Source organism: Anomaloglossus baeobatrachus, chromosome 5, assembly GCF_048569485.1.
Source record: "Anomaloglossus baeobatrachus isolate aAnoBae1 chromosome 5, aAnoBae1.hap1, whole genome shotgun sequence".
NCBI classification, from domain to species: Eukaryota; Metazoa; Chordata; class Amphibia; order Anura; family Aromobatidae; genus Anomaloglossus; species Anomaloglossus baeobatrachus.
The window spans coordinates 568,502,601-568,529,890 of record NC_134357.1 but is presented as its reverse complement, the minus strand read 5'-3'; the positions used below and the strand labels follow the sequence as shown (position 1 = coordinate 568,529,890).

At 46.1% G+C, this 27,290-nt stretch overlaps 1 protein-coding gene across 1 annotated transcript in view; it reads right to left on the bottom strand.

Annotated features, from left to right (window-relative positions):
• LOC142312392 (uncharacterized) overlaps positions 1–27,290 on the bottom strand; it is a 98,850-nt gene that overhangs the window by 30,701 nt on the left and 40,859 nt on the right. Inside the window, 2 exon segments of the mRNA XM_075351336.1 lie at positions 11,950–12,441; positions 12,444–12,862. Of these exon segments, the coding sequence (XP_075207451.1) occupies positions 11,950–12,441; positions 12,444–12,862 (911 nt within the window).

The window sequence follows — 27,290 nt, the reverse complement described above, 5'->3', positions numbered from 1 at the left end:
GGGAAGGGAAGACAGACCCTGTGTCTAGGCCGGGAAGGGGGAGGTGGTGACCCCTGACCAAACCTAACGCTGGTTCCTGGAGTCCCTCACCACCCTAGATAGGTTCCGCACCTATGCGCCGAGCCGGATACCTGACCCTAGGTATCCCTAGTGCTGGGCCCTAAATAGGGGACGGATTGGATGAGCACAAGTCTGGGGAAGAAGGGATTATTTTAGCACCAAGAGAATACTGATGATCAGCAGCTGGGTGAAAGGTGAGCTCCTGCTGGGTCCTAAAGGGGAAGAGATGAAAATCCAGCAGGAAAGCTTCCAATATCAATGAGTACTGACAGCAGGAACAATAGAAAGTCAGGGAACATTCTGTACAGCCAGACGCTGTGACCTTCTATGGCCAGAAACCACATGACTGTCTGTCACCCATGACACCAGAAGTTCCATGAGTCCGCTCATCCCTAGTCCTCATACATCTGTTTATGGAAAATTTCCTGGCACTTTGGGTCATGCACATTAGACCTCTCTGAAGCCGGAATGCGATCCATAGTGCGCATGACCGGAAGTGCACTGCCTGGCATCTGATGCGTGACGACGGACACAGGTACACACATCACCTTTTTGGAAGCAGTTTTTATACTGCAAGACAGCGAGTTTTGCTGAAAAAAAGCAGCATGTGAACATAGCCTTACACTGAGATTTCAGCAAAGTCTTTATCAAAGTCTGACCTGTTGTTTACTTACAATGTTTGTTTTAACTTCAGGAGATGATGATTGCTAGGACTCATCAGTACATGAGCCCAAGTCCCCCTAAGATTAGCACCTCAATGTCTATTGACATTGTATACAGAGAGCCTGGTGTGCGGGGGCACTTTCTCAGCTCTGCTGCATTACTAAATCTAGAAACTGATTGCGTCAGAGATGCTGCATCCAGTAAGCTAAGTGACACATTGTAACATTCAGGGTCCTTTCCCTACATCAGGCTGCTCTGTCACCTGCGCCCTGTAATGGAGACTGCACCTACCTCCACCTGCAGAGCCGCACACCAGATATATGGTGCTCTGTGCTGCCAGGACCTGTGATGATGTCACATGGAGGGGAGGAGTCAGGGGTCACATGATCAGCTCCTCAGTGTATGCAGGACTCTGCTGTGCTGGTTGTCATGGTGCTGGATGAGGGGAAGTTTATGTGTGGGGTCAGGAGGGGTTTACAGTGTGGATGTAGCAGAGCCGAGTGTACGAGGTGTACGGAGCGGAGCCGTGTGTGTACGATGTATACGGAGCAGAGCCGTGTGTGTACGAGGTGTACGGAGCGGAGCCGTGTGTGTACGAGGTGTACGGAGCAGAGCCGTGTGTGTACGAGGTGTACGGAGCAGAGCCGTGTGTGTACGAGGTGTACGGAGCGGAGCCGTGTGTGTACGAGGTGTGTGGAGCAGAGCTGTGTGTGTACAAGGTGTACGGAGCGGAGCCGTGTGTGTACGAGGTGTGTGGAGCGGAGCCGTGTGTGTACGAGGTGTACGGAGCGGAGCCGTGTGTGTACGAGGTGTACAGAGCAGAGCCGTGTGTGTACGAGGTGTACAGAGCAGAGCCGTGTGTGTACGAGGTGCACGGAGCAGAGCCGTGTGTGTACGAGGTGTACGGAGGGGGCCGTGTGTGTACGGAGCGGAGCCGTGTGTGTACGAGGTGTACGGAGAGGAACCGTGTGTGTACGAGGTGTATGGAGCGGAGCCGTGTGTGTACGAGGTGTACGGAGCGGAGTCGTGTGTGTACGAGGTGTACGGAGCGGAGCCGTGTGTGTACGAGGTGTGTGGAGCAGAGCTGTGTGTGTACAAGGTGTACGGAGCGGAGCCGTGTGTGTACAAGGTGTACGGAGCGGAGCCGTGTGTGTACGAGGTGTGTGGAGCGGAGCCGTGTGTGTACGAGGTGTACGGAGGGGGCCGTGTGTGTACGGAGCGGAGCCGTGTGTGTACGAGGTGTACGGAGAGGAACCGTGTGTGTACGAGGTGTATGGAGCGGAGCCGTGTGTGTACGAGGTGTACGGAGCGGAGTCGTGTGTGTACGAGGTGTACGGAGCGGAGCCGTGTGTGTACGAGGTGTGTGGAGCAGAGCTGTGTGTGTACAAGGTGTACGGAGCGGAGCCGTGTGTGTACAAGGTGTACGGAGCGGAGCCGTGTGTGTACGAGGTGTGTGGAGCGGAGCCGTGTGTGTACGAGGTGTACGGAGCGGAGCCGTGTGTGTACGAGGTGTACAGAGCAGAGCCGTGTGTGTACGAGGTGCACGGAGCAGAGCCGTGTGTGTACGAGGTGTACGGAGGGGGCCGTGTGTGTACGAGGTGTACGGAGCGGAGCCGTGTGTGTACGAGGTGTACGGAGCGGAGCCGTGTGTGTACGAGGTGTACGGAGAGGAACCGTGTGTGTACGAGGTGTACGGAGCGGAGCCGTGTGTGTACGAGGTGTGTGGAGCGGAGCCGTGTGTGTACGAGGTGTACGGAGCGGAGCCGTGTGTGTACGAGGTGTACGGAGCAGAGCCGTGTGTGTACGAGGTGCACGGAGCAGAGCCGTGTGTGTACGAGGTGTACGGAGGGGGCCGTGTGTGTACGAGGTGTACGGAGCGGAGCCGTGTGTGTACGAGGTGTACGGAGAGGAACCGTGTGTGTACGAGGTGTATGGAGCGGAGCCGTGTGTGTACGAGGTGTACGGAGCGGAGCCGCGGGTGTGCAACATGTGCAGAATGAAGCTGGGTGTTTTTGGAATAGAACAATGTCTACAATATCTGCAGAGCAGAGTGTTGTGTAACAAGTTCTCCCAACAGTCCCAGAGCGATTTGGTGATTACGAGCAATGCTTTCCTGGACGTCCTACAGCAGCAAACAATGGGTTAATCACATGACCCCCCCACTCCTCGCATTATAAGGATATACACTGGAGATCACAATTAGCGCACACTGTCTGATTAGTCACTTTTTTCAGGAATAATGTAGTCTCCATTGATGACCATGCTCTGGTTTTGTGTAAGGGCAGCACCATGCCACTGGATCAGGGTTTTACAAAAGAGACAAAGTTTAGCAACATAAAACCTTTATTTTGCCCAAAACGTGATGAGAATTAGAAAACAGCAATGACTGTAGTGTAGGATAGCGCCCTCTCCTACAATGTCCGTCGCTGTGAATGACTTCAGCACATCTGCGGCCACAGGACATCACTAGTCTCTCACACTGCTTTGGTGGGATTTTAGTCCACTCTTCTTCCAGTCTCTTCCACAGTTCTTTGACTGTTGTGGGTGTCTTGACCATAACTTTGTCACCAAGGATTTTCCAAACGTTTTCTATTGGGTTTAGATCAGGACTCTGGGCTGTAGCCGTTTCATTGTTTCAATGTTTTCTGTTTCCAGGAACTGCTTTCCCTGTTTTGTTGTGTGATGAGGGCAATGTCCTGCATGAAAATTGCTGGCTGGTTGAGTGATGGCCACAAGTAAGGAACCACGTGTTGTGAAGAAGAATCTGATAAACACTTGCATTCACTCTGCCATGTAGGTGTATGAGAGGTCCAACTACTGCTGCAGAAAACATTTCCCAAACCATGACACTTCCTCCACCGCCTCTCACTGACTTCTTAACACACTTTAGGTCCAGTCTTTCCTCAGTTTGTGGACAAACATAATGTTTCCCATCAGATCCAAATAAATTAAACTTACTTTCATCACTAATGTCCTGTGGACCACTTCTCCTCTGTCCACACATGCTCCTCACCAAAGGTAAGTCTAGCATTGTGATTCTTTCTGCTAATAAGAGGTTTCATCACTGTAGACTGAGCTTTCAGTCCAAATGCTCTTAAACAGAGTGACACTGTATGACGAAACAGATCTTTACCCTGGCCCTCAGACTAGGGGAACGCTAGCTGTTCTTTATCTCAGACTTACCTCTGAAGGTGAGGATGTCTGAGCCACCACCTTGACCCTGCTTCTCACCAGCCCTGATCTTATAACCCAGAAGAGGGACTGGACAGAAGTGTGATAAAACCAACAGCAATAGAATTTTGGTTTCCCCGGTCTGTGTATCTCACAGCATGCTCAAACAAAGGTATAAGACAATATGGGGACAGGAGGAAAATAAGAGCAGGGAGGAAACAACAAGACAATGAGAGAATTCCACAAAACTGCAAGCACCACACAATATAATCAACAGCAGGTCTGGGACTCACCAGCACACAGACCAATCCAGCTATAGACGATAATCGGCATGGACAAAATGATGGTCTTTCCTTAACTTAATATTTTGTTGCAAAACCTTTTGAGGCAATCACTGCAATCAAACAATTCCTGTAACTGTCAATGAGACTTCTGCTCCTCTCGACAGGTATTTTGGCGGCTCCTCAATAGCAAACTGCTCCAGTTGTCTCGTGTTTAAAGGTAGCCTTTTCCAGACGGCATGTTTCAGCGCTTTCCAAAGATGCTCAATAGGATTTAGGTCAGAGCTCATAGAAGACCACTTCAGAATAGTCCAATGTTTTCCTCTTAGCCACTCTTGGGTGTTTTTAGCTGTGTGTCTTGGGTCATTATCCTGTTGCAAGACCCATGACGGAGACCAAGCTTTCTGATGCTGGGCAGCACATTTTTCTCTAGAGTCCCTTGATAGTCTTGAGATTTCATTGTACCCTGAACAGATTTAAGACACCCTGTGCCAGATGCAGCAAAGCAGCCCCAGAACATAACAGAGCCTCCTCTATGTTTCACAGTAGGGACAGTGTTCTTTTCTTGATATGCTTCATTTTTCCGTCTGTGAACATAAAGCTGATGTGCTTTGCCAAAAAGTTCCATTTTTGTCTTATCTGTCCATAGGACATTCTCTCAGAAGGTTTGTGGCTTGTCAACATGTAGTTTGTCAAATTCCAGTCTGTGGGGTTTTTTTTTCTTTCACAATAGTGTCCTCCTTGGTTGTCTCCCATGATGTCCACTTTGGCTCAAACAACGACAGATGGTGCGATTTGACACTGATGTTCCTTGAGCTTAAAGTTCACCTTTAATCTCTTTAGAAGTTTTTCTGGGCTCATTTGTTACCATTCGTATTATCCATCTCTTTGATTTGTCATCCATTTTCCTCCTGTGGCCATGTCCAGGGAGGTTGACTACCGTCCCATGGATCTTAAATTTCTGAATAATATGTGCAACTGTAGTCACAGGAACATCAAGCTGCTTGGAGATGGTCTTATAACCTCTACCTTTAGCATGTTTGTCTATAATTTTCTTTCTAATCTCCAGAGACAACTCTTTCCTTTGCTTCCTCCGGTCCATGTTGAGTGTGGTACACACCATGTCACCAAACAGGACATTGAGTATCTGTAGCCCTATATACAGGTCCACTGACTGATTACAAGATTATAGTCATCTGTGATGCTAATTAGTTAACACACCTTGATTTAACATGTCCCTTTTGTCATATTATTTTCAGGGGTACCATCATTTCAGTCCAGGCCTGTTTTATTACTTTTGTCAGATTCAAGTTATTTCTGTGACCATTGTGGGTTTATCTTTCATTAAACGAGGGGTATCAACAATTTTGACTACGTGTGTATTAGCTGCAGAAATCAGTAAGGGTGGTGTCACACATAGCGATGCAGCAGCGATCACGACCAGCGATCTGACCTTATCAGGATCGCTGCTGCGTCGTTACATGGTCGCTGGTGAGCTGTCAAACAGGCAGATCTCCCAGCGACCAGCCCCCAGCCACGCGTGGAAGCGTAATTAAGGTAAATATCGGGTAACCAAGGAAAGCACTTCTCTTGGTTACCCGATATTTACCTTAGTTAATAGCGTCCGCCGCTCTCACGCTGCCAGTGCCGGCTCCCTGTTCCCTGCACTCCTAGCCAGAGTACACATCGGGTTAATTACCCGATGTGTACTCCAGCTACGTGTGCAGGGAGCAGGGAGCCGGCACTGGCAGCGTGAGAGCACACCGCTTAGCGCTGGCTTCCTGCACTCCTAGCCAGAGTACATATCGGGTTAATTACCCGATGTGTACTCCAGCTGCGTATGCAGGGAGCCGGCACTGGCAGCGTGAGAGCGGCAGACGCTAGAACTAAGGTAAATATCGGGTAACCAAAGAAAGGGCTTCTTGGTTACCCGATGTTTACCGTGGTTACAGCTTACCGCAGCTGCCAGATGCCGGCTCCCTGCTCGCTTCAGTTCGTCGCTCTCTCGCTGTCACACACAGCGATGTGTGCTTCACAGCGGGAGAGCAACGTCCAAAAAATGAAGCAGGACATTCAGCAACGACCGGCGACCTCACAGCAAGGGCCAGGTTGTTGCTGGATGTCACACACAGCGACAGCGATGGGACGTCGCTGCTACGTCACAGAAAATGGTTACTTAGCAGCGACATCGTTGTCGTTGTCGCTATGTGTGACACCACCTTAAGTAGAGGCGGTGTATTCATTTCTCCCCTGCAAGATGCTGCCTACTCAGGATTGTCAATGCCATTCAGGTGATGAAGGGCATGCCCTCAGAGACAAATCTCTGATAATACCCAACTGAACTATAACAAACAATAGCCTAATGTTTACAAAGTACGATCTCCACTACAGAGAAGAGAGAAAAAATAACAGCTCTACCCAGCCACTATTCCATGTTGTGGCCAGTTAGCACACTCAAACTGGTGAAAGTTCCTCTTAAGACCTTATAGACCTACACAATGCTGGGAAATTGTACTAGTCCACTATAAAAGAATAATTTAAAAAATGGAAGTGTGTCTTAAGAAACCTCAGATCCTTTATCTAGTTCTTGCCTCTTTTTATACAAACTGTATACCAGCTCTCCATCAATAATACAGGGTCAAGGCAGGATTTTAACACAAACAATGAAAATATAGGTTATTTTATATAAATTCTATTCGTTGATGTTTATTGCTCATTACATACAAAACATTCATCATCATTTATTGTTCTAAATTGCTTTCCATTTTAGACTTGTGACTTAACTTTCACTATAACAACTTTTATTGTAATTTTTTTTGTACAATTCATCTCTAAAAATAATTTTAGAAAATATGAAAAACATCCCAGTGTAATTTCTCTGATTTTAAGAAAATGTAATTTCTTTGTTAAACATTTTCCCATTCTCAATGTAAAAATGGCTTCTCCCGTGTGTATTATTTGATTCATAACCAGAGTTGATTTACAGGAACAACAATCCCCACATTCTGGACATGAAAATGGATTATTACTTGCATAAGTTCTCAGATGTGCAGCAAGATATGTTTTATTGGTAAAACATTTCCCACATTGTGGACTATGTGAGGCATCAGCCGGCTGCATTGTAAATGGCCGGTATGTTTTGCAGAAGCGTTGGTACTCTTCTATATGATGTTGGCTGGGACCTGTGGTTCCACAGATTGCATTTCATGCAGAGTCCTGGTTGTGTGCTGGGAAGGGTGTGTGGCTGATTAAATACTCCTTATCACCTGTGTGTGTGGCTCCAAGGGTTAAAGCAATCCTGTGTTTCTGAGACAGAAGGAGTATGTGTGCTGCAGAGTGTGAGAGCAGAAGCAGGGTGTTTGCTCTTCTAAAGGCTACTTTACACGCCCCCATCTGTTGTGCGACACGGGCAAATCGCTGCCCGTGCCGCACAACATCGCGCAGACCCGTCACACATACTTACCTGCCCGGCGACGTCGCTGTGACCGGCGAACCGCCTCCTTTCTAAGGGGGCGGTCCGTGCGGCGTCACAGCGACGTCACTGAGCGGCTGCCCAATAGAAGCGGAGGGGCGGAGATGAGTGGCCGGAACATCCCGCCCACCTCCTTCCTTCCTCATAGCGGCCGGGAGGCAGGTAAGGAGAGGTTCCTCGTTCCTGCGGCGTCACACATAGTTCGGCGCTCCTGCGGCAGCACATATCGCTACATCGTTACTGCTGCAGTAACGATAATCGAGAATGGACCCCCATGTCACCGATCAGCGATTTTGCACGTTTTTGCAACGATGCAAAATCGCTCATCGGTGTCACACGCAGCAACATCGCTAATGCGGCCGGATGTGCGTCACAAATTCCGTGACCCCAACGACTCCGCATTAGCGATGTCGCAGCGTGTAAAGCCCCCTTTAGGCTGGAAACAAATTTATGTGTGTAAAATCGGTCCGAGTTGCATGAAAAAAACTCGGCCAATTTTAGTTCACGTTAGGTCAGTGTGCAATGCAAGTGCGATGCTTTTTTTTTAATTGTTTCCAGGCTAGCAGAGCGTGTGTAATACGTGTGTGATCCTTTTTTTTGCTCAGCAGCTGTCATCTGCCATTCAGCTCTGCTACATGGCCGCTGACAGCAGCCACAGACAGAGCCATGTAGCATAGCTGACTAGCCGCTAACAGCAGACACAGACAGAGCCGCACGATCAGAATGAAGTCGGATGAACGTCACCCGACTTCATTGTCATCCCGCGGCTCTGTCTGTGTGGCATGGCCTGATTTTTGGTCACTGGTGAAGGTCTCACCGGTGACCAAAAATCCCCTGAGTGACAGAAGTGATCTGCGCGATCAGCGGTGCAGTCACTGAGGTTACCCGCGGCCACAACTGAAGTCCTCCCGCTGAGATCTGTGGCCGTGGGTAACCTGAGTGACGTCATCGCTGATAGCGCGACTCACTTCAGTCGCTGCGGGGAGCTCACAGAGAGCGGTCGTGGTCTGTGACCGCTCTCTGTCAGCTTCCGATGTAGCAGAGCTGACAGCGTCGAGGGACCTCTGTGGATTATGTCGGACATGGAAGGGTATTTGGGGTCTTGAATAAAGTGGTGAAAGAGGTTGTTTTTTTTGTTATTTATTTCAAATAAAGGATTTTTGGGTGTATGTCTTCATTTTCTTAATCTAACAGGTTAATCATGGAAGGCGTGACTCGCTGACAGAGAGAGTTGACATGGAGACCGGATGATACATCCGGTCTTCTGTGCCGGCTCCGTGTTGTGCGTTCGCTGGCCGCATGACTGCGGCCATGTGACGTGTGACACGCTCGACAAGCGACTCGCGCACAGGATGCACATCACGCAGTCACGTGCGCCCAGATTTCCGGATGGGGAATGTGCATCTGGATAACTCATCCGGCTTTCCACATTGACTTTGTGTCACGCTGCGTGACTCGCGGTCATGTGACGCATGACGCACTTGAAGTGCGACTTGCGCACAGGATGCGCGTCACCCAATTACATATGCCGAAATACCGGATGAGCTAAATCCACACCTGGATCGAATCATGGGTGCTATATAAAGTAACCACAACAAGTATGGCACATACCTCCTGATGAAACCGGCAGTGCGGTGAAACGCGCGTCGAGGTTGGGGCAAGTGCAATCGGTGTCATTATACAGGACCCTTACTGCTCAGTATGACTACAGGTAAATAGACTTATCCATGGGGAAAACTGTTGATGGAGGCTATTGATGCGGGCAACTATGTCCATACATATTACATGATAAACCATATGTGGTATGGACTGATTTTGATCAGTGTGGCTACGAGGGGTATTTCCACATGATGCAATATACTTAATGGCAACCTAATCAGTAGCAGCCACTAGTAAATTAAAGATCTCTATGTATATACTAAGCCCCAGGTATTGAAATTCCTATGCCGTCAGAATATGCCTATCTTTATATGCCCATTCATATACAGGACATTATTGTAGGCTAATTGGTCCTGAAAGTATAATTATCACCGGATTTGCACTATCCCCTTAAGTGCGGTTATACATCCCTCTCAATATTCCAATTGTTATCCTATGTATAATGAATTTTATATAATATTTTGCACGAGCACTTTTTGTAATAATAAACTTCTACCTGTTTAAATATCAATACTTAGATTCCAGAGTTTTTTATAGGCTGTGGTAATCATGGAAGGTATCTCGGGGAGACGCCTGCCATGATTAATCTAGGACTTCGTGGCAGCTATGGGCTGCTGCCATTAACTCCTTATTACCTTGATTGCCACCGCACCAGGGCAATTCTGGATGGCCGGGTACAGTCCCGGGCCAGTCGCATCTAATGGATGCGGCTATTCCGGGCGGTTGCTGGCTGATATTATTAGGGTGGGGGGGGCTCTCTATAATGTGGGGCTCCCCATCCTGAGAATACCAGCCTGCAGCCGTGTGGCTTTACCCTGGCTGGTATTAAAATTGGGGAGAACCGCACGCCGTTTTTTTTAAAAATTATTTATTTCATTTCTTTATTTTACTGCATGATATACACCCGCCCACCGGCAGCTGTGATTGGTTGCAGTGAGACAGCTGTCACTCATCGTGGGGCGTGTCTGACTGCAACTAATCATAGGCTCCGGTGGGCGGGTAAAGCAGGGAATACGAGATTGAATAATGAGCGGCCGGCTTTTTCAAAAGAGAAGCCGCCGGAGCAGTATGAACGCCGTGCAGCATCGCGCCGGTGACCGGGGAACGGTGAGTATCAGAGTGGGGGGGAGAGGGATAGACCGACATGGACAGAGAGAGAGAGAGACCGACCGACAGAGAATAGAGACCGAGAGGGAGAGACCGACTGACATTAATCGCATGTTTCTCACAACACTGGAAATGAGTAAGGTCTCACAATGTCAGTCAATCTCTATGATTGTCCGACATTGTGAGACCTCACTCATTTTCAGTGTTTTGAGAAACATGCGATTAATGTATTTAGAAAAACGAATGTCACTAGGATGGTGTGAGTGCCGGTCCGTGTGACATGCATTTTTTTCACGCTCCTATAGAGTTGCATTGGAGAGGCTCGCGCAAGAAATTCTCCGAAAAGCAGCATGCTGCGATTTTTTTCCTCAGTCCGATTTGGACTGAGAAAAAAATAGCAGATGGGAGCTGCCTCATTGTTTAACATGTGTCTGAGTGCAATGCGAGAATTTCTCGCATTGCACTACTGCGAAAAAAATCGCAAGTGAGAAGCTGACCTTAGGAGAAGGTATGGGCTGGAAAGTCCATGTTTAAAGCCTGGCTGAAGCCAGGGGGAACCTGGTAATAACACTGTCCACCTTCAGAGAAAGATAACCAGGATTGAAACCAGAGTCTGAATACTAACAAGGGTCAGAGATACCTGTGTGGGAAATCCAACAGTGTTTTGACTTTAGGATGTGTGTTTGTCTTTGCTGAGAAAGCCAAGGAACGGCATCTTTTGGGTTATGTGACCTGGTATGGTTTATGGAGCTGTTAATAAATAGGGATGATCAAATACCAAAATATCCGACCTCGCGAATATCCGACAAATAGGTCACCGCTATTCAATTATTCACGAATATTCGACAAATAATTTCATGTTAGACCTAACAGCAAGCTGTGGTGACTAAGGAAAAGGGCGAAATGGATGGGAAAAGGCAGAAGCTCTCTCTCGCCCCTCCGTGGAGCTGGACGCCGGAGCAGCTGGGACTACATATGTATCGTTCCCGGAAACTGCGTGTATGTACATGACGCTGTGCGGCCAAGCCAATCACAGTAATATCACAACAAAGATGGCTAAGGCGTTACTGTGAGAGCAAGCAACATCAGATGTGTTTATTGGCTGGAAAACAGGTGCCAGGAAGTCAGAAATGAAAATGAAAGTATCAGAGCGGATGTTGTTTTATTCGTCGGATACCGAATGGTGTGAATAGCCTGTTATCCGTCGGATACCGAATAGTGGCAAATACATTTGCTCATTCCTATTAATAAACCATATGGACTGTTAAAGTGACGAATTGCTCCAGCGAGCTTAAATCCCGCTACCTGACGCGTGGTTTCCCATACGCTCGGGGCCCACATCGTCACAACATGAAAATGGCTTTTCCCCTGTGTGAATTCTCAGATGTGCAGTAAGACTTGATTTTTTGATAAAACATTTCCCACATTCTGAACATGAAAATGGCTTCTCCTATGTGTGAATTCTCTTATGTGCCAGGAGATTTGTTTTGTAGGTAAAACATTTCCCACATTCTGAACATGAAAATATCCTCTCACCTGTATGAATTCTCTGATGTGCATTCAAAGTTTCTTTTTTCTTAAAACTTTTCCCACATAATGAACATGAAAATGGCTTTTCCCCTGTATGGATTAGCTGATGAGTAATAAGTTTTGATTTAAAGCTAAAAGATTTTCCACATTTTGAACAAGAGAATGGCTGGTCTCCTGTGTTAGTTCGTCTATGTTTAACGAGTTTTCCTTTACAAGTAAAACATTTCCCACATTCGTGACATGAAAATGGCTTCTGTCTTGTGTGAATTCTCTTATGTACAGTAAGATCTGATTTGTAGGTAAAACATTTCCCACATTCAGAACAAGAATATGGCTTCTCCCCTGTGTGAATTTTCTTATGTTTTACAAGACTTTGTTTGAGGGTAAAACATTTTCCACATTCGTGACATGAAAATGGCTTCTCTCCTGTGTGAGTGCTTTTATGTTTAATGAGCTCTTGTTTGTAAGTAAAACATTTCTGACACTCATGACATAAAATGGCTTCTCCCCTGTGTGTATTCTCCGATGTATAGTAAGATGTGTATTCTTGGAAAAACATTTCCCACAATCTGAACAGGAAAATGGCTTCTCCCCTGTGTGAATTCTTTTATGTTGAATGAGATTTCTGTTGCTACTAAAACACCTCCCACATTCTGAACATGAAAATAGCTTCTCCCCTGTGTGTATTCTCTGATGTACAGTAAGATTTGAATTCTTGGTAAAACATTTCCCACATTCTGAACAGGAAAATGGCTTCTCCCCTGTGTGAGTTCTTTGATGTTGAACAAGATCTCCTTTGTTATTAAAATTTCTCCCACATTCTAAACATGAAAATGGCTTCTCCCCTGTGTGAATTCTCTCATGTATATTAAGATTTGCTTTCCGGGTAAAACATTTCCCACATTCTGAACATGGAAATGTTTTTTTCCCTGCATGAGCTTTTTGATATTCAGCATCCCTTTTGTTATTTTTATTCTGCTTAATAGTCTGTAATGAATCAGAAGATATGACAGGTTGATAAAGAATAGTTGATAGATTTTTGTTTTGAAGGGCTGGCAGTATATCATCAATCAGGTCATGATCTTTATATATATATGATGTGATACCATAATCAGCTGCTTCAAAATTAGTAGATGTCCGATATCCCTCTGATGCACAGTTATCTGACAAAAAAAAGTGTTTTAAATTAAATTAAATCAGAAATACAGGTTTTTGAAACAAATTGTATTAAAATTCAATTACTAGCTGATAAAGATATTGGTAGAAACTGCAGACATCAATGCAAGGACTACTAGAGGATATTAACACCTTAACTACCTCCAAGCTTCACCATGGTGGCCATTAAAGAGCATTAATCCTGTTAGAAGCCAACATGGATAATGTATGTATTATAAGGAATCACTGAACTCCATATTGTATCTATGGGCTACCAATATTACCAGGACTTTACATCAAAAGGAATCGGCCATGTTCAGTGAGGAGTTTCATAACCTGTGAGGCAAGAAGGCCATTGTGTGTTCTGTGAGGAGCCCACCTTTGTTCTATCAACATGATAAAGGTTGCATCTTCATGTGAAATGAACAGAGTGCCTTTAGCCTCTTGGAATACACACAACTCCTGTGGTGTTCATGATTTGAATGTCCTGTTTATAGCCTATTAAAATATACATTGTTACACAATCCCTTGTTCAAGTGTAATACAAGCCATTGTTCTAGAGATGGACATCAAGTCTCCAACCTGAATGGAGTGTAAACCTGTCCTCAAGCTTTGTGATATGAAATACCTTTGCTATATACCAGGACACTATCCACAGGATCCACAAGTTTGTCAAGACGCATCTTAAGGGTGCTATACACGCTACGACATCGCTAGAGATGTCGTGCGCGATAGCACCCGCCCCATCATTCGTGCGACATTTGGTGATCGCTGCCGTAGCGAACATTATCGCTACAGCAGCGTCATACGCACATACCTTTTCAGCAGCGTCGCTGTGACCGACGAACAATCCCTCTTTCAAGGGGGAGATGCGTTCGACGTCATAGCAACGTCACTGCAGCGTCACTAAGCGGCCGCCCAATAGCAGAGGAGGGGCGGAGATGAGTGGCCGGAACATGCCGCCCACCTTCTTCCTTCCTTATTGCCGGTGGACACAGGTAAGGAGATGTTCGTCGTTCCTGCTGTGTCACACATACAGATGTGTGACACCGCAGGAACGACGAACAACATCGTACCTGCAGCAGCAACGATATTATGAAAAGGAGCGACGCGTCAACGATCAACAATTTTTGACGCTTTTGTGATCGTTGATCGTTGCTCCTTGGTGTCACACGCTGCGAAGTCGCTAACGGCGCCGTATGTGCGTCACTAACGACATTACCCCGACGATATATCGTTAGCGATGTCGCAGCGTGTAAAGCACCCTTTAATCCCTTAACAAATTGACCTTAAGAGAGCCACCTTCAGAAGAGCGTTGACATCAGCAGCCATATGTACGTTCCTGGACAACTCAAAAGACTGTTACCTGATTGGATGGTACTACCATGAGGAGGTGTTACAGGGATGGGCACTGTATGGGCCATGTTTGACTGTGTGTCTGATATAAAAGGTAGTATGTATACCAAGCTAGTCAGTCTACCCACTTCCCATCTTCCACCACCCTCTCCTATTACCTTTTCCCTTTCATTGTACCTTTTCCCTTAGTTAGGGTATTTACAATGATATACATAAAGGAAACCTATTTATAATAAATCCTCTTTTAAAGATTCAGTAGCTCTTGTTAATTATGATTATCTGGCACCCCAAAACTCAGCAGATTTCTACAAATCCTCAGCTGCTTTTTCAGTGCTGAAGATTAAGTGCATAGTGCAGGTGACAGCTGTATATGACAGCAAACACACAGCAGCATCAGCTCCTACCAGGTTTGGAATCGATGGGGGCCATTTAACTCCTTAGATTCAGGTGTTAATTGCAACATCTGAATCGTTAAAAGAAAAAGGTTTTGGTACCGTGTTAGCCAGTTGAAAAATGATTAATAGCTCTCAGTGAGAGAAACAAAATTAAAATTTTGTAGTTCTGATACCTTTTAATGGCTAAAAGGTATCAGAACTAATTTTAATTTTGTTTCTCTCACAGAGCAATTAATCAATACCCCCTTTAACACTGTTAAAACCCCCTGCAACTGTAAATGCAGGTGACTATTGTTGCCATCGCACTCCGAGGTAATCTGATGACCCCAGGGTATGGTGACCTGTTAGATTCCGCTATATGCAAAGTCTAAAAGGTATAATCAGTGATAACCTGATATGTACACCAGTACTACAATGCATGAGACCAAAGATCAAGGTAAAACCCATTCATGTCCAACAGTGGGACTAGAAAGAAAAAAAAAAAAAAAAAAGCTCAAAAAAACCCACGAAAATCCTTTTTGCCACTACAAATGCAGATTCTGTGTTAAGATAAAGGTAAACAAAATAAAATGTACACAAAATCGGTCATTCAAGCCATGGAAATACCAGAGTTATAAAACAGGTTATTGTTGCAATGATTTTAGGATAGGGGGGAACCAGGGCTCCTACGCAGTCCCTCAAGCTAAGGCACCCAATGCGATGCCTAATCTCAGGGATAGTTCTGAAGGTGGAGAAGCCCGAGTCTCCTTTATGGCCTTGCTCCTGACCAGTAATCATCTAATTCTACCTCCCCACAGGGAGGCACAGGACAGGAGTGTGTTGAAACCACACATAAGGACAGACTAGGTAAAAAACAAAACTTTGTCACACAGCACTCACACAACGGTAAAGACAAAGTGTTTATCTGTCTCCTCCTCAGTTTCCTTGACTGCAAAGCTGAGAAATATGCAGTGATTCCTTTCTTCAGCTTCTTTGCTGGCGTCCCACTCTGACCTAGTGAAAAATGGCACCAGCAGCTCACCTTAAGTCAGAGATGGCGTCCTCGGCTCCTGCACTTACTAAACAGGTGGAGAATAGAGACAGGAATATACAGTATATCCAGGCTCCTCTTTATCCGCTGGTATGACTACTAGTGATCATTTTATGGGGATCTAAGCAGTGCAAGTGGGCAGCAAGATTACGCCCTGCTCTCCCCCACAAATCCAAAGTGTACAGCAGTATTTGCAGATATTTAGGGACTTAATCATGGCTCTCCCCACCAAAAATTAATTTGGACTCAATTGCGTCGAGAATTGAGCCAGCAGCTGGCTTTTAATGCCCTCCTTTGCAAAACGAGCCTCTACTTTGGAGAAAGACTCAGGGAAATCCCGTGCACAATTACAGAACCTTGCATTGCTCCCATATGATCAGGAGAATAGAGATAGATGCAATAATATGAGACTGAATAGTATCCCTGAAAGCTAGCCTCATGAGCCTTTTCAAGTAAAGGGGGCAGAGGTGAGGCTTTTCTTAGGTCTTGAGCCTCACCCTACGTATGTGGTGCCTCCTCCAGCCTCTTTTCGCCAAAAATTAAGGAATCCCATGCGTCTTGTAGAGCAGGTCATCCTTTCCAGCAGGATTGTGGTACATAGTGCATCTGACCGATTTCCCTGCCTCAGCAGGGACGTCACCCCGCTAGTCAGCATGCATCTGCCAGACATAGTAGTTGCCAGCCTAGACTCTGTTTAGAAACTACCGCTTCCCTGCGCTGCAGCACATTTGCAACCCACTCGCAAAGACCAAGGTCTCCCGACTGACTTTCACGGCAGCCACTGTAAAAACATTAAAATTAATACATCTAGTTATCAAACATTTTATAGTAGGACATACATATTATATGTTTTCACAGTTTTGTCTATATTGGAAGGGCATAGCTTACTGATAAAGTATTTCTAAGGAATAAATAATAAGGTATCTATATTGAATATGGATAGATGCTGACATAGCATGGTACATATACATATATATATATATATATATATATATATTATATATCCTTCCATCTGAAAGCTTCTAGTGATTACGTCATGTGTAACTGTGTTCAGCTGAAATACCCTATATGGTTTGGACAGTTGTCATATAACACCCGGTGGGAGGGGGTGGCGGCTGACTCCTGCTTCGAGAGTCAATTCACACATGTCGAGGCTGCAGAGTCCGGCTACCCGATCCAAGAAGCAAGACATGCCTGTCAGCTCTGCAACATGATTCTATTTGGGAACCAAGGTGAAATGGATGAAGATTTCTATTGATTTGTATGGACTCATTGAACAATTTACGTACGCTAATGAAGTATATTTTTTTCCTTTTCTGTAACTGACTTGCAACTTTATAATTTAGCAATCATTTTTATCAGATATAAACTACATTTATTTTTTTACACATTTTGTAGTCCATTTTTCATGCGTCTTATCACGTATTTGAAGAAAAATATATTTAAGGGTATATTTTTAACAGCCACCTTCAACTTATTTAAGGTATACACACTACTACACTGTTACCACATTTTTGTCGCCAAGCTATATTTGGCAATTCTGCTTTAAACACTCCACAGATCCTGACTACAGAGGAGCAGTTCCGTGGAGATTCGGTTCACTAGCAGCAAATGAGTCGAGCCTCCACTGGTTCAAGCTTGACCCGAACACTGAAGCAAGCCACTGATTAGCTGTTTGAGTCTACGCCTACATACAGCCATCCATAAGCAGTTCACTTCCGGGGGAGCTTTTTCCCAAAAATTGTTTAGGTTGCACGCTACATCTAATCGTGATGATGTTACCCCCAGTAATATTATATATTACATATTATTTTATCACTAAATATGGTCTGATTGCCATCCTCCTTATTAGTAGGCATATTATTCTTCCCTGATATTACAAGGTATTTTGTACATGTATCATATATGCTTGTATATTCACAAAAACCTTGTGTTGTGAATTTAGGATATAATTGTCACCTGCTCATTATGCGATTTTTTGCTTATATGGTAATTATATATGAGGTCATTCATAGTTCTTATGATATTGTTTTTAAATCGAACACTGTGGTGTCTATGTCCCTGTTCTTATCAATAAAATATGTGGTTGCAATGAATAGGACTTTGGTCGTTTCCTTCCCCTTTTCATCTTACTATCTCAGCCTGTGTTATTTTTTACATCATTTGACAGCAGTTCACTTTCTATTTTCTCACACAGGTCAATTCCTGCTTTTGAACTTGCTTTCTGTAGGCCAGAGCCTAGAATCTGTCTCCTGCATGTCTTCCTTCAGGTATATCAACACACCTTTTGTATATTACTCGTATTTAGTATTTTATCATTTAAAACACATTGTATGTGGTTTAATATAAAAAAAAAAAAAAATTACACGACCGGTTCCCTTTAATGTAGATCTGTAACGTTTTACCAACATATTCGTAGCCAGATTAGCTCCTTTGCTTGGGGACATTATTCATAGAGACTAAATGGGTTTTATTGCTGGCAGGGAGGTGAGAGACAATATTACTGAGGCTTTGAAACTTGTTCATAGAGCCAAAATTGGTTGATACTCCTTTGATGCTTCTTTCTATAGCTACTGAAGAGGCCTTTGACTGGGTTAATTGGGAGTTTATGGAGGAAGTGCTGAGATTAATTGGTTTACAGAGCTGCATGTTAGTGGATTGGCCCTCTTAAGGCTCTCCATCCACCTCTGATCCGATGAGTGGTTTCCTCTCCGATATGAGTGTATTGTGTATGGCTACCCACCCTTCCCCGAGGCTAAAAGAAACCTCTGGGAAACGCAGAGCAGCATGTCCCGGAGAGTCTGGAGTGCGGGGACGTCACTGAGAGGAGGAGGCCGACACTGGATACCAGAGAAAGCAGCGGTAGGTGAGTAAATTATCACACTCGCACTACATCACAATGCACATACACACATTTAATGGGAGGTTTCTTCAACAATGATAAGATTGTTACCAGAAAACATCAGATTTACCTCTCCATACTGTCCCCCAGACTCGCACTTCAACATATAGTTCCCCTACTTATCCATACTGTCCCGCCTATGCTCCCACTTCTCCATACTGTCCCGCCTATGCTCCCACTTCTCCATATTGTTCCCCACTATGCTCACTTATCCATACTGTCCTCCATGGTCCCAGTTATCCATGTTGTCCCCCCTATGCACCCACTTATCCATACTGTGCCACCAAGTTCTTATCTCTCCATACTCTTCCTCTCGCCTTCATATTATTCCTTCACTTCCAAATACTGTTCTCCCCATTTTCCATGTGGTCCACCCACCCTACACTGCTCTCTCTCACACACTTTCCCATAATGTACACTCAGTGTCTCTGGCTGCAGTGTGACGCCGTGTCATTGCCATCTCCGCGGCACAGCATGAAGCGGTAAGGAGTGATGGTTATTAAATGTCACTGATATGTTCCGCGCACTGATGGCAGTTCCAGGCACATAGCAGTGATGTTAATTGCCACCGGCCTATCAGAGGTCACTCGCTAACATGCGCCACCTTGGATAGGCTGGCGGCCATTAAACGTCATTGCTATGCGCTGCATGCTGACATCAGCATGCGGCACATAGCAGTGACGTTTGATGGCTCATAGGCCCGCCGAGGACCGGAGGCCTACTGGGGAATCCTCCGCTGTCCCGCCAGGTCATTCAAACCCTGGTTGTGAGGGGGCCATCTCCCCTCTGGGTCCCGGTGCAGCTGCAACGGCTATATGTCCACCACTGCGGCAGAGTTGCCCTCCATCTCCATTAATTTTCATTCTCACTCTTGAATCTTTTCTGAGTCATATTAGATCTAATCCAGATATTGTGGCCTTAAAGATTTAAAACAATTCTTATAAAATCTCCGGCTACACGGATGATGTTATTTTTCATTATTAATCCGATCGTCTCTTTAGTCTAATGTCGGAATTTAAAAGAAACGCATCTCTCTCTGTAACTTCACAATTATTTTATCCAAATAAGAACTTTTTAAAATAATCTCCCAACTAGGACGGATTCTTTATTACAAAACTCGCTTAAACTCCATTGGTCATCCCAATCCCTGAAATCCCTGGGCATTTTCTTCTACTAGACATAAATTTTATTTATAAATTAACTTTCTGCCTTTACTTCAGATTATTAAAGAGGATTGTGCAAAATGGTCTAAACATTACGTAGTTTGAAAGATGTGAGATACTTAAAATAAATGTACTTCCCACATTTTATATCTCCTCCAAAACCTGCCCATCACACTTCCTAGATCCTTTTTTCAATCATTTGATTCTCTACAAATAGGTTTTCTCTGGCCAAACAAACCTGCCAGATTATCATGGACCCCACTATGTAGAGTTAAAAGTAGGGCGGTTTAGTCCTTCCATAGTTCAGGAGATATTATTTGTCTGCTCATATATCTAGAGTTATAGACTGGTGTAGGCATGCCTCCTTGAAACTGTAGGTGGAAATCGATCATATCTTTTTTCGGAGCTCTCTCTTCAGCCCTTCCTTGGATGCCCCTTAACCACTCTTCTTCTGGTAAAATGAATGGTTTATTTGAAAAGTACAACTCGTCCCACAAAATCCAAGCCCTCATATGGCTGCGTTGATGGAAAAATAAAAAAAGTTATGGCTTTTGAAGGAAAGGGGAAAAAAAACAAAACGGAAAATGGCCAAGGCGTGTAGGCGTTAATATGCAATCGCTTGATCACTTTAATTATACACTGTGCAACCTATGTTGCAGTGAATTATCTAACCTGTCAGTGTTTGCCTGGGAGTCACCCTATCAGGCCCCATCTCCAGCAGAATATGGCAGATACAAAACCATAGTCAGGCCTCTATTTGCCATAGCAACACATCAGCACTAGGCAATCAAGCTGCAGGGTACTGATGGGACGAGAAAGTAACCGACATGTGTTTGTCAAACTCCTTGCAGTGGAACACCTAATTGTATCAACCAGTGAATAGTAAATATAGAGGTTCCTACTCACCTGGGCGGTTATCTGTAGGAATCTCCTCTTTACTCCGCTCATCACCCCTCACATATGTCTCTGTAGTATTAATATGGGGCAGATCTTCCCCCTGAAACAAATATTGTAAAAGTCACAGACAGATGGAGAAGTCCCATCTATGATCAGCTCTAATCCTGCCATCTCCACCGCTCTCATTACACAAGTATAACACATATAATACTGGAGGATAAAACAAGACTGAGCACAAGACCTTCACAGCCGTCTACACATCATAGGGGGATTTCATGTCACCTTCTCTCCATCTACCTGATGATCCTGAGGAACATCGGGGTCTTCTTGTTTACAGTCCTGTGGGAGAAGAGGACGGGGACATCTCTCTGGTGTTGTCCTCTTACTGGATAGACCTGGAGGAGACACATACAGGGACTGAATTCATTCCTTACATACAGAGAATTATAGGCCGTGTGTATTTAGTCCTGTCTATTACCTGGTGATGTGAGGGGCTGGGGAACCTCCATCATGACGTCCTTGTACAGATCTTTGTGTCCTTCTAAATACTCCCACTCCTCCATGGAGAAATAGACGGTGACGTCCTGACACCTTATAGGAACCTAACACATACAATGATACCGTCACCCCCGATCCCTTCATAGCGTTACTGTATAATGTCCCAGCATTCCCAGCAGTGTCACCTCTCCAGTCAGCAGCTCAATCATCTTGTAGGTGAGGTCTAGGATCTTCTGGTCATTGATGTCCTCATGTATCGGGGGGTGAGGCCCCGTGATTGGGCTCAGGGGTCTTCCCCATCCCTCAGACACAGGGGCCTGACAGCGCTCACTAGAGGTCTTCTTCACTACTGTGTAATCCTGGTTATGGAGAGACACAGTAAGAAATCTCACTCCAGACATTTCCAGAGTCCTCACCTCTCCAGTTCTGTCCATCTGTTATTCCCATAGATAAGAATGGTGTAATGTGACGTCATCAGAATCTCTCACCTCTCCAGTAAGCCGGAAGAGGATCTCTAGGGTGAGGTGTAATATCCTCTCCGCCATCTTGTCCCTGTCCATATCCATCCTTCACGGGGCAATCAGGAGAATTCTCTTCTATAGAGCGATTGTTCTCCCCCAGCATCTAATGTGTATGGAGCCTGAGCCCAGTAATGGGGAATCTCCACACACCTCCTCCTGCAGAGCCGCACACTAGATATATGGCTGCTCTGTGCTTCCAGGACCTGTGATGATGTCACATGGAGGGGAGGAGTCAGGGGTCACATGATCAGCTCCTCAGTGTATGCAGGACTCTGCTGTGCTGGGTGTCATGGTGCTGGATGAGGGGAAGTTTATGTGTGGGGTCAGGAGGGGTTTACAGTGTGGAAGTAGCAGAGCCGTGTGTGTACGAGGTATATGGAGCGGAGCCGTGTGTGTACGAGGTGTACAGAGCAGAGCCGTGTGTGTACGAGGTGTACAGAGCGGAGCCGTGTGTGTACGAGGTGTACGGAGCAGAGCCGTGTGTGTACGATGCGTACGGAGAGGAACTGTGTGTCTACAAGGTGTACAGAGCAGAGAAGCGTGTGTACGACATGTGCGGAGCCGTGTATGGAGCGGAGCCATGTGTATACAAAATGTATGGAGCGGAGCCGTGTGTGTATGATATGTCCGCAGTGGAGCTGTGTGTGTGTGTGTGTGTGTACGATGTGTGCTGAGCAGAGCTGTGTGTGTGGTGTGGAGCCATGTGTACGTGGACAGAACATAGCCAACTGTGTACGAAGTGTATGGAGCGGAGCCATGTGTGTACAATGTGTACTTAGCAGAGCTGCATGTTTACGACGTGTACACAGTGGAGCCACATGTATACAACACGTAGTGTGGATCTGTGTGTTCAGGGGTGGGATTCAAATTTTTAACAACAGGTTCTCTGTAAACTCCGCCCATTTGAAAACTACACCCATTTTGTTAGCCACACCCATTTTGTTAGCCACACCCATTTTGTTAGCCACACCCATTTTCACACACTTTCCTCAACTAAAAAATACAAGTAATTTAAAGTAAAATCTCCTTCCCCTCTTCTACAGTCACTCTCCTGTCCAGCACCAGTTGCTCCAGTCACTGTCAGTCTTATTGTATTAAATGGTTTTTCTACAGTTTTTAAAAATTATTACTAAAGGAGCCCTGCTAAAATTGGAACGGACGACCTTCCCCCTACAGATCCAATCCCATCATGGCCTCTTTCCCCCTGCAGATCCCATACCATTATGGCCTCTTTTCCTCCGCAGATCTCATCCCATTATGGCCTCTTTCCCCCTGCAGATCCCATCCCATTATGGCCTCTTTCCCCCTGCAGATCCCATCCCATTATGGCCTCTTTCCCCCTGCAGATCCCATCCCATTATGGCCTCTTTCCCCTGCAGATCCCATGCCATTATGGCCTCTTTCCCCTGCAGATCCCATCCCATTATGGCCTCTTTCCCCCTGCAGATCCCATCCCATTATGGCCTCTTTCCCCCTGCAGATCCCATCCCATTATGGCCTCTTTCCCCCTGCAGATCCCATCCCATTATGGCCTCTTTCCCCCGCAGATCCCATCCCATTATGGCCTCTTTTCCCCTGCAGATCCCATCCCATTATGGCCTCTTTCCCCTGCAGATCCCATCCCATTATGGCCTCTTTTCCCCTGCAGATCCCATCCCATTATGGCCTCTTTCCCCCTGCAGATCCCATCCCATTATGGCCTCTTTTCCTCCGCAGATCTCATCCCATTATGGCCTCTTTCCCCTGCAGATCCCATCCCATTATGGCCTCTTTCCCCCTGCAGATCCCATCCCATTATGGCCTCATTTCCCCTGCAGATCCCATCCCATTATGGCCTCTTTCCCCTGCAGATCCCATCCCATTATGGCCTCTTTCCCCCTGCAGATCCCATCCCATTATGGCCTCTTTCCCCTGCAGATCCCATCCCATTATGGCCTCTTTTCCCCTGCAGATCCCATTCCATTATGGCCTCTTGTGCCCTGCAGATCTCATCCCATTATGGCCTCTTTTCCCCAGCAGATCCCATCCCATTATGGCCTCTTGTGCCCTGCAGATCTCATCCCATATGCTCCTTCTCCCCTGCAAATCCCATCCCATATGCTCCTTCTCCCTTGCAGATCCTGTCCCATATGGCCCCTCTCCCCATATAGTTCCCATCTTAATGTGGCTTTTCTCCCTGCTCCCCTGTATCTTCGGCTCTGAGTGCTTACCTGCTCCAAGCACCAGCCGGCTTCTCCTCTGCCTTCCATCCTCCGTGGCACTCTGCAGACACTGACGCTGACAGATGGCAGTGGGAGGAGCGACCTCCCCACGCTGCCATGCCATCTCTGCAGCATCAGCGCGTCTGTGCACGCCGGGTCAGGGAGCCTGCAGGCTCCACTGAACCCGGAAGTGCAGCGCGGAGGTGCGGGCATTCATTTGTGCTAGTGTCTTAGGTTATGTGTCCACGGTAGAATGTACCTGCGGATTTTTCTGCATCAAAATCCGCAGCTTTCCCCCGGAATCCGCACCTTAGCATAGGTGCGGATTTGACGCGGATTTGATGCGGATTTTGTTGCGGATTTTGATGCGGATTTTGTCCATTGTACTTTATTGTGTTTATGAATAAAGCTTAGTCTGTTTTGAAGGAAAAAAAAAGGCTCTTTATGTCATTTCCTGTCCCAACCCTCCTTTCTTCTCCATTATCCATTTTGTAATAAAGGGGCAGAAATGTTTAAAGGGAACCTGTCGCCACTTTTTTTGTAAAAAGCTGTGGCTAACACCACTGTGCTCTTATATACAGCATTTTAACAGGCTGTATATAATAACCCAGTGGTGGTGGCCGCAGCTTACAGCCAAAAAATGTGGTGCCATGTTCCCTTTCACTGGTATTTTTTAAAAAAAAAAAAAAATGTGCTCCGCTGTATTTTCACTGTCCAGCCCGATGCAAGCAAGCAACTGAGGGCTGTGCTTCTCAGCGGGATAAGGCTGAAGCATTCTCTGCCCCTCCCGCTGAGAAAAACAGGTGCTGTACCGAGGCTCATCCAGCTGCCCTGATGCATTGGCTGGCTGGGTAATATATTACGGGGTTAATGCCAGTTTTCTGCAAACTGGCACTAAGCCCGAGGTTCATAATGTCATGCCTGTGTAGACACGGCCATTATGAACCTCCGTTTGGTACTAAAGAAAAGAAAACACTTTTTGAAAAATTTTATTTGAAAGAAAAACACACACACATCCCTGATTGCCATCTTTATTACTCCCAAGCCTCAGAGGTTAATCCAGGACAGTTGTAATCACTGGTTTGCTCTCTGCCGGCTGCTGTGAGCGGCAGAACTCACTGGCCGGGTCAGCTCAGTTCATAGCTGAGCCCGGGTCACAGCGTCAGCCGGTCACAGCAGCCGTCAGTGTATTAAATGCTGCACAGCTCTCTTCCGGCAGCTGGGAACGTCTGACGTCAGAACCCTGGTCAGCTGACTTAATTCGCGAGCGCGGGCGGGTCAGCTGACTGCACACCGACCAGCTGATGTGCCGGGCTCCGATGTGCACTCATGTGACCCGGGCACGGACGTCAGCCGGTCCAGCAGCCGTCAGTGTTCGAGATGCTGCAAAGCTCTCTTCTGGCTGCTGGACCGGCTAACGTCCGTGCCCGGGTCACATGAGTGCACATCGTCAGCTGTCGGTGTGCAGTCAGCTGACCCGCCTGCGCTCGCGAATTAAGTCAGCTGACCAGGGCTCTGATATCAGACGTTCCCAGCTGCCGGAAAAGAGCTGTGCAGCATTTAATAATACACTGACGGCTGCTGTCACCGGCTGACGTCAGTGCCCGGGTCAGCCGGGTGCACATCGGAGCCCGGCTCGGAGTTGTCATGGATTATCGTCGGGGATTCAGGGAGTAATAAAGATGGCAATCAGGGATGTGTGTGTGTTTTTCTTTCAAATAAAATTTTTCAAAAAGTGTTTTCTTTTCTTTAGTACCAAACGGAGGTTCATAATGGCCGTGTCTACACAGGCATGACATTATGAACCTCGGGCTTAGTGCCAGTTTGCAGAAAACTGGCATTAACCCCTTCAGATTACCCAGTCAGCCAATGCATCAGGGCAGCTGGCTGAGCCTCGCTACAGCACCTGTGAATGGCTCTTCACAACGGAGCCGCCATTTTCAGGGGCAGCTGAGGATTGTTTTTCTCAGCGGGAGGGGCAGAGAATGCTTCAGCCTTATCCCGCTGAGAAGCACAGCCCTCAGTTGCTTGCTTGCATCGGGCTGGACAGTGAAAATACAGCGGAGCACATTTTTTTTTTTTAAAAAGAATTTTGAAAAAAGACCTGGGATCCTGTTTTGCCAGCTAAAAGCAAGCAGCCTGTAACTAGCTGCTTTTAGCTGGCAATCCAGAGTCCGGACACAACACGACTACACTGCCACTACTCTACACTACAAAATGGTGAAACTTCCTCTTCCTGAACTATCCTACATCACTTCCTGCGGATTTGTTTGCGAAATCCGCAGGAAAAAGAGCCTGTGGGAACAGACCTGCGGATTTCTTGCGGATTTTACACCTTGCATTGACTTGCATGGGAAAAATCCGCAACAAAATCCGCAACAATAATTGACATGCTGCAGATTTTTCCGGATCAAAATCCGCGGCAAATCCGCCGCGGAAAAATCCGCAGCATGTGCACAGCATTTCCAAAATGCCATTGAAATGGCTTGGAAGTGCCGCTGCTGCAGATTTTCGGCAAATCCGCGGTAAATCCGCGGCAAATCCGCGGCAAAATCCGCGGTAAATCCGCAGCGTGGGCACATAGCCTTAAAGAGACACTAACACAAATGAATGCAGGGAACTAGATCGCCGCATCTGTTTCTTGCCGGTTCGGGGAACCGGCTGCTACTTTAACAACCGGTTCTCCAGAACTTGACAGAACCGGCTGAATCCCACTCCTGTGTGTGTTTACGACACGAATGGAGCAAAACCACTCTTGCACAATACATATGAAGTGGAGCCGTGTGTGTACGACATATGCAGAGCGAAGCCGCGTGTGTATGTCTACAATATGTACAGCGTAAAAAATTCAAATACAAGTAGACTCCCGCACTGTCGTGAGAAGATGGTCACCAGTGATGGTTAAATGTGATTTTATTACGCGTTTCAGAGATCACATCTCTTTCCTCAGATAAATCACACATGTATGAATTCGAGAACAATGTCTGATCACTTGGTTTTTTTCAGAAATAATGTAATCTCCATTGATGACCATGCTATGGTTTTTGGTAAGGGGGGCACCATGCCACTAGATCAGGGTTTTTCAAAAGAGCCAAAGTTTATCAACATAAAACCTTTATTTTGCCCAAAATGTGATGATCATAATTAGAGAACAGCAATGACTGTAGCACAGAGAGGGATTATAAGTAAATTGTCTGCACAGGTAACAACAGTCACAATGAGTAGGACG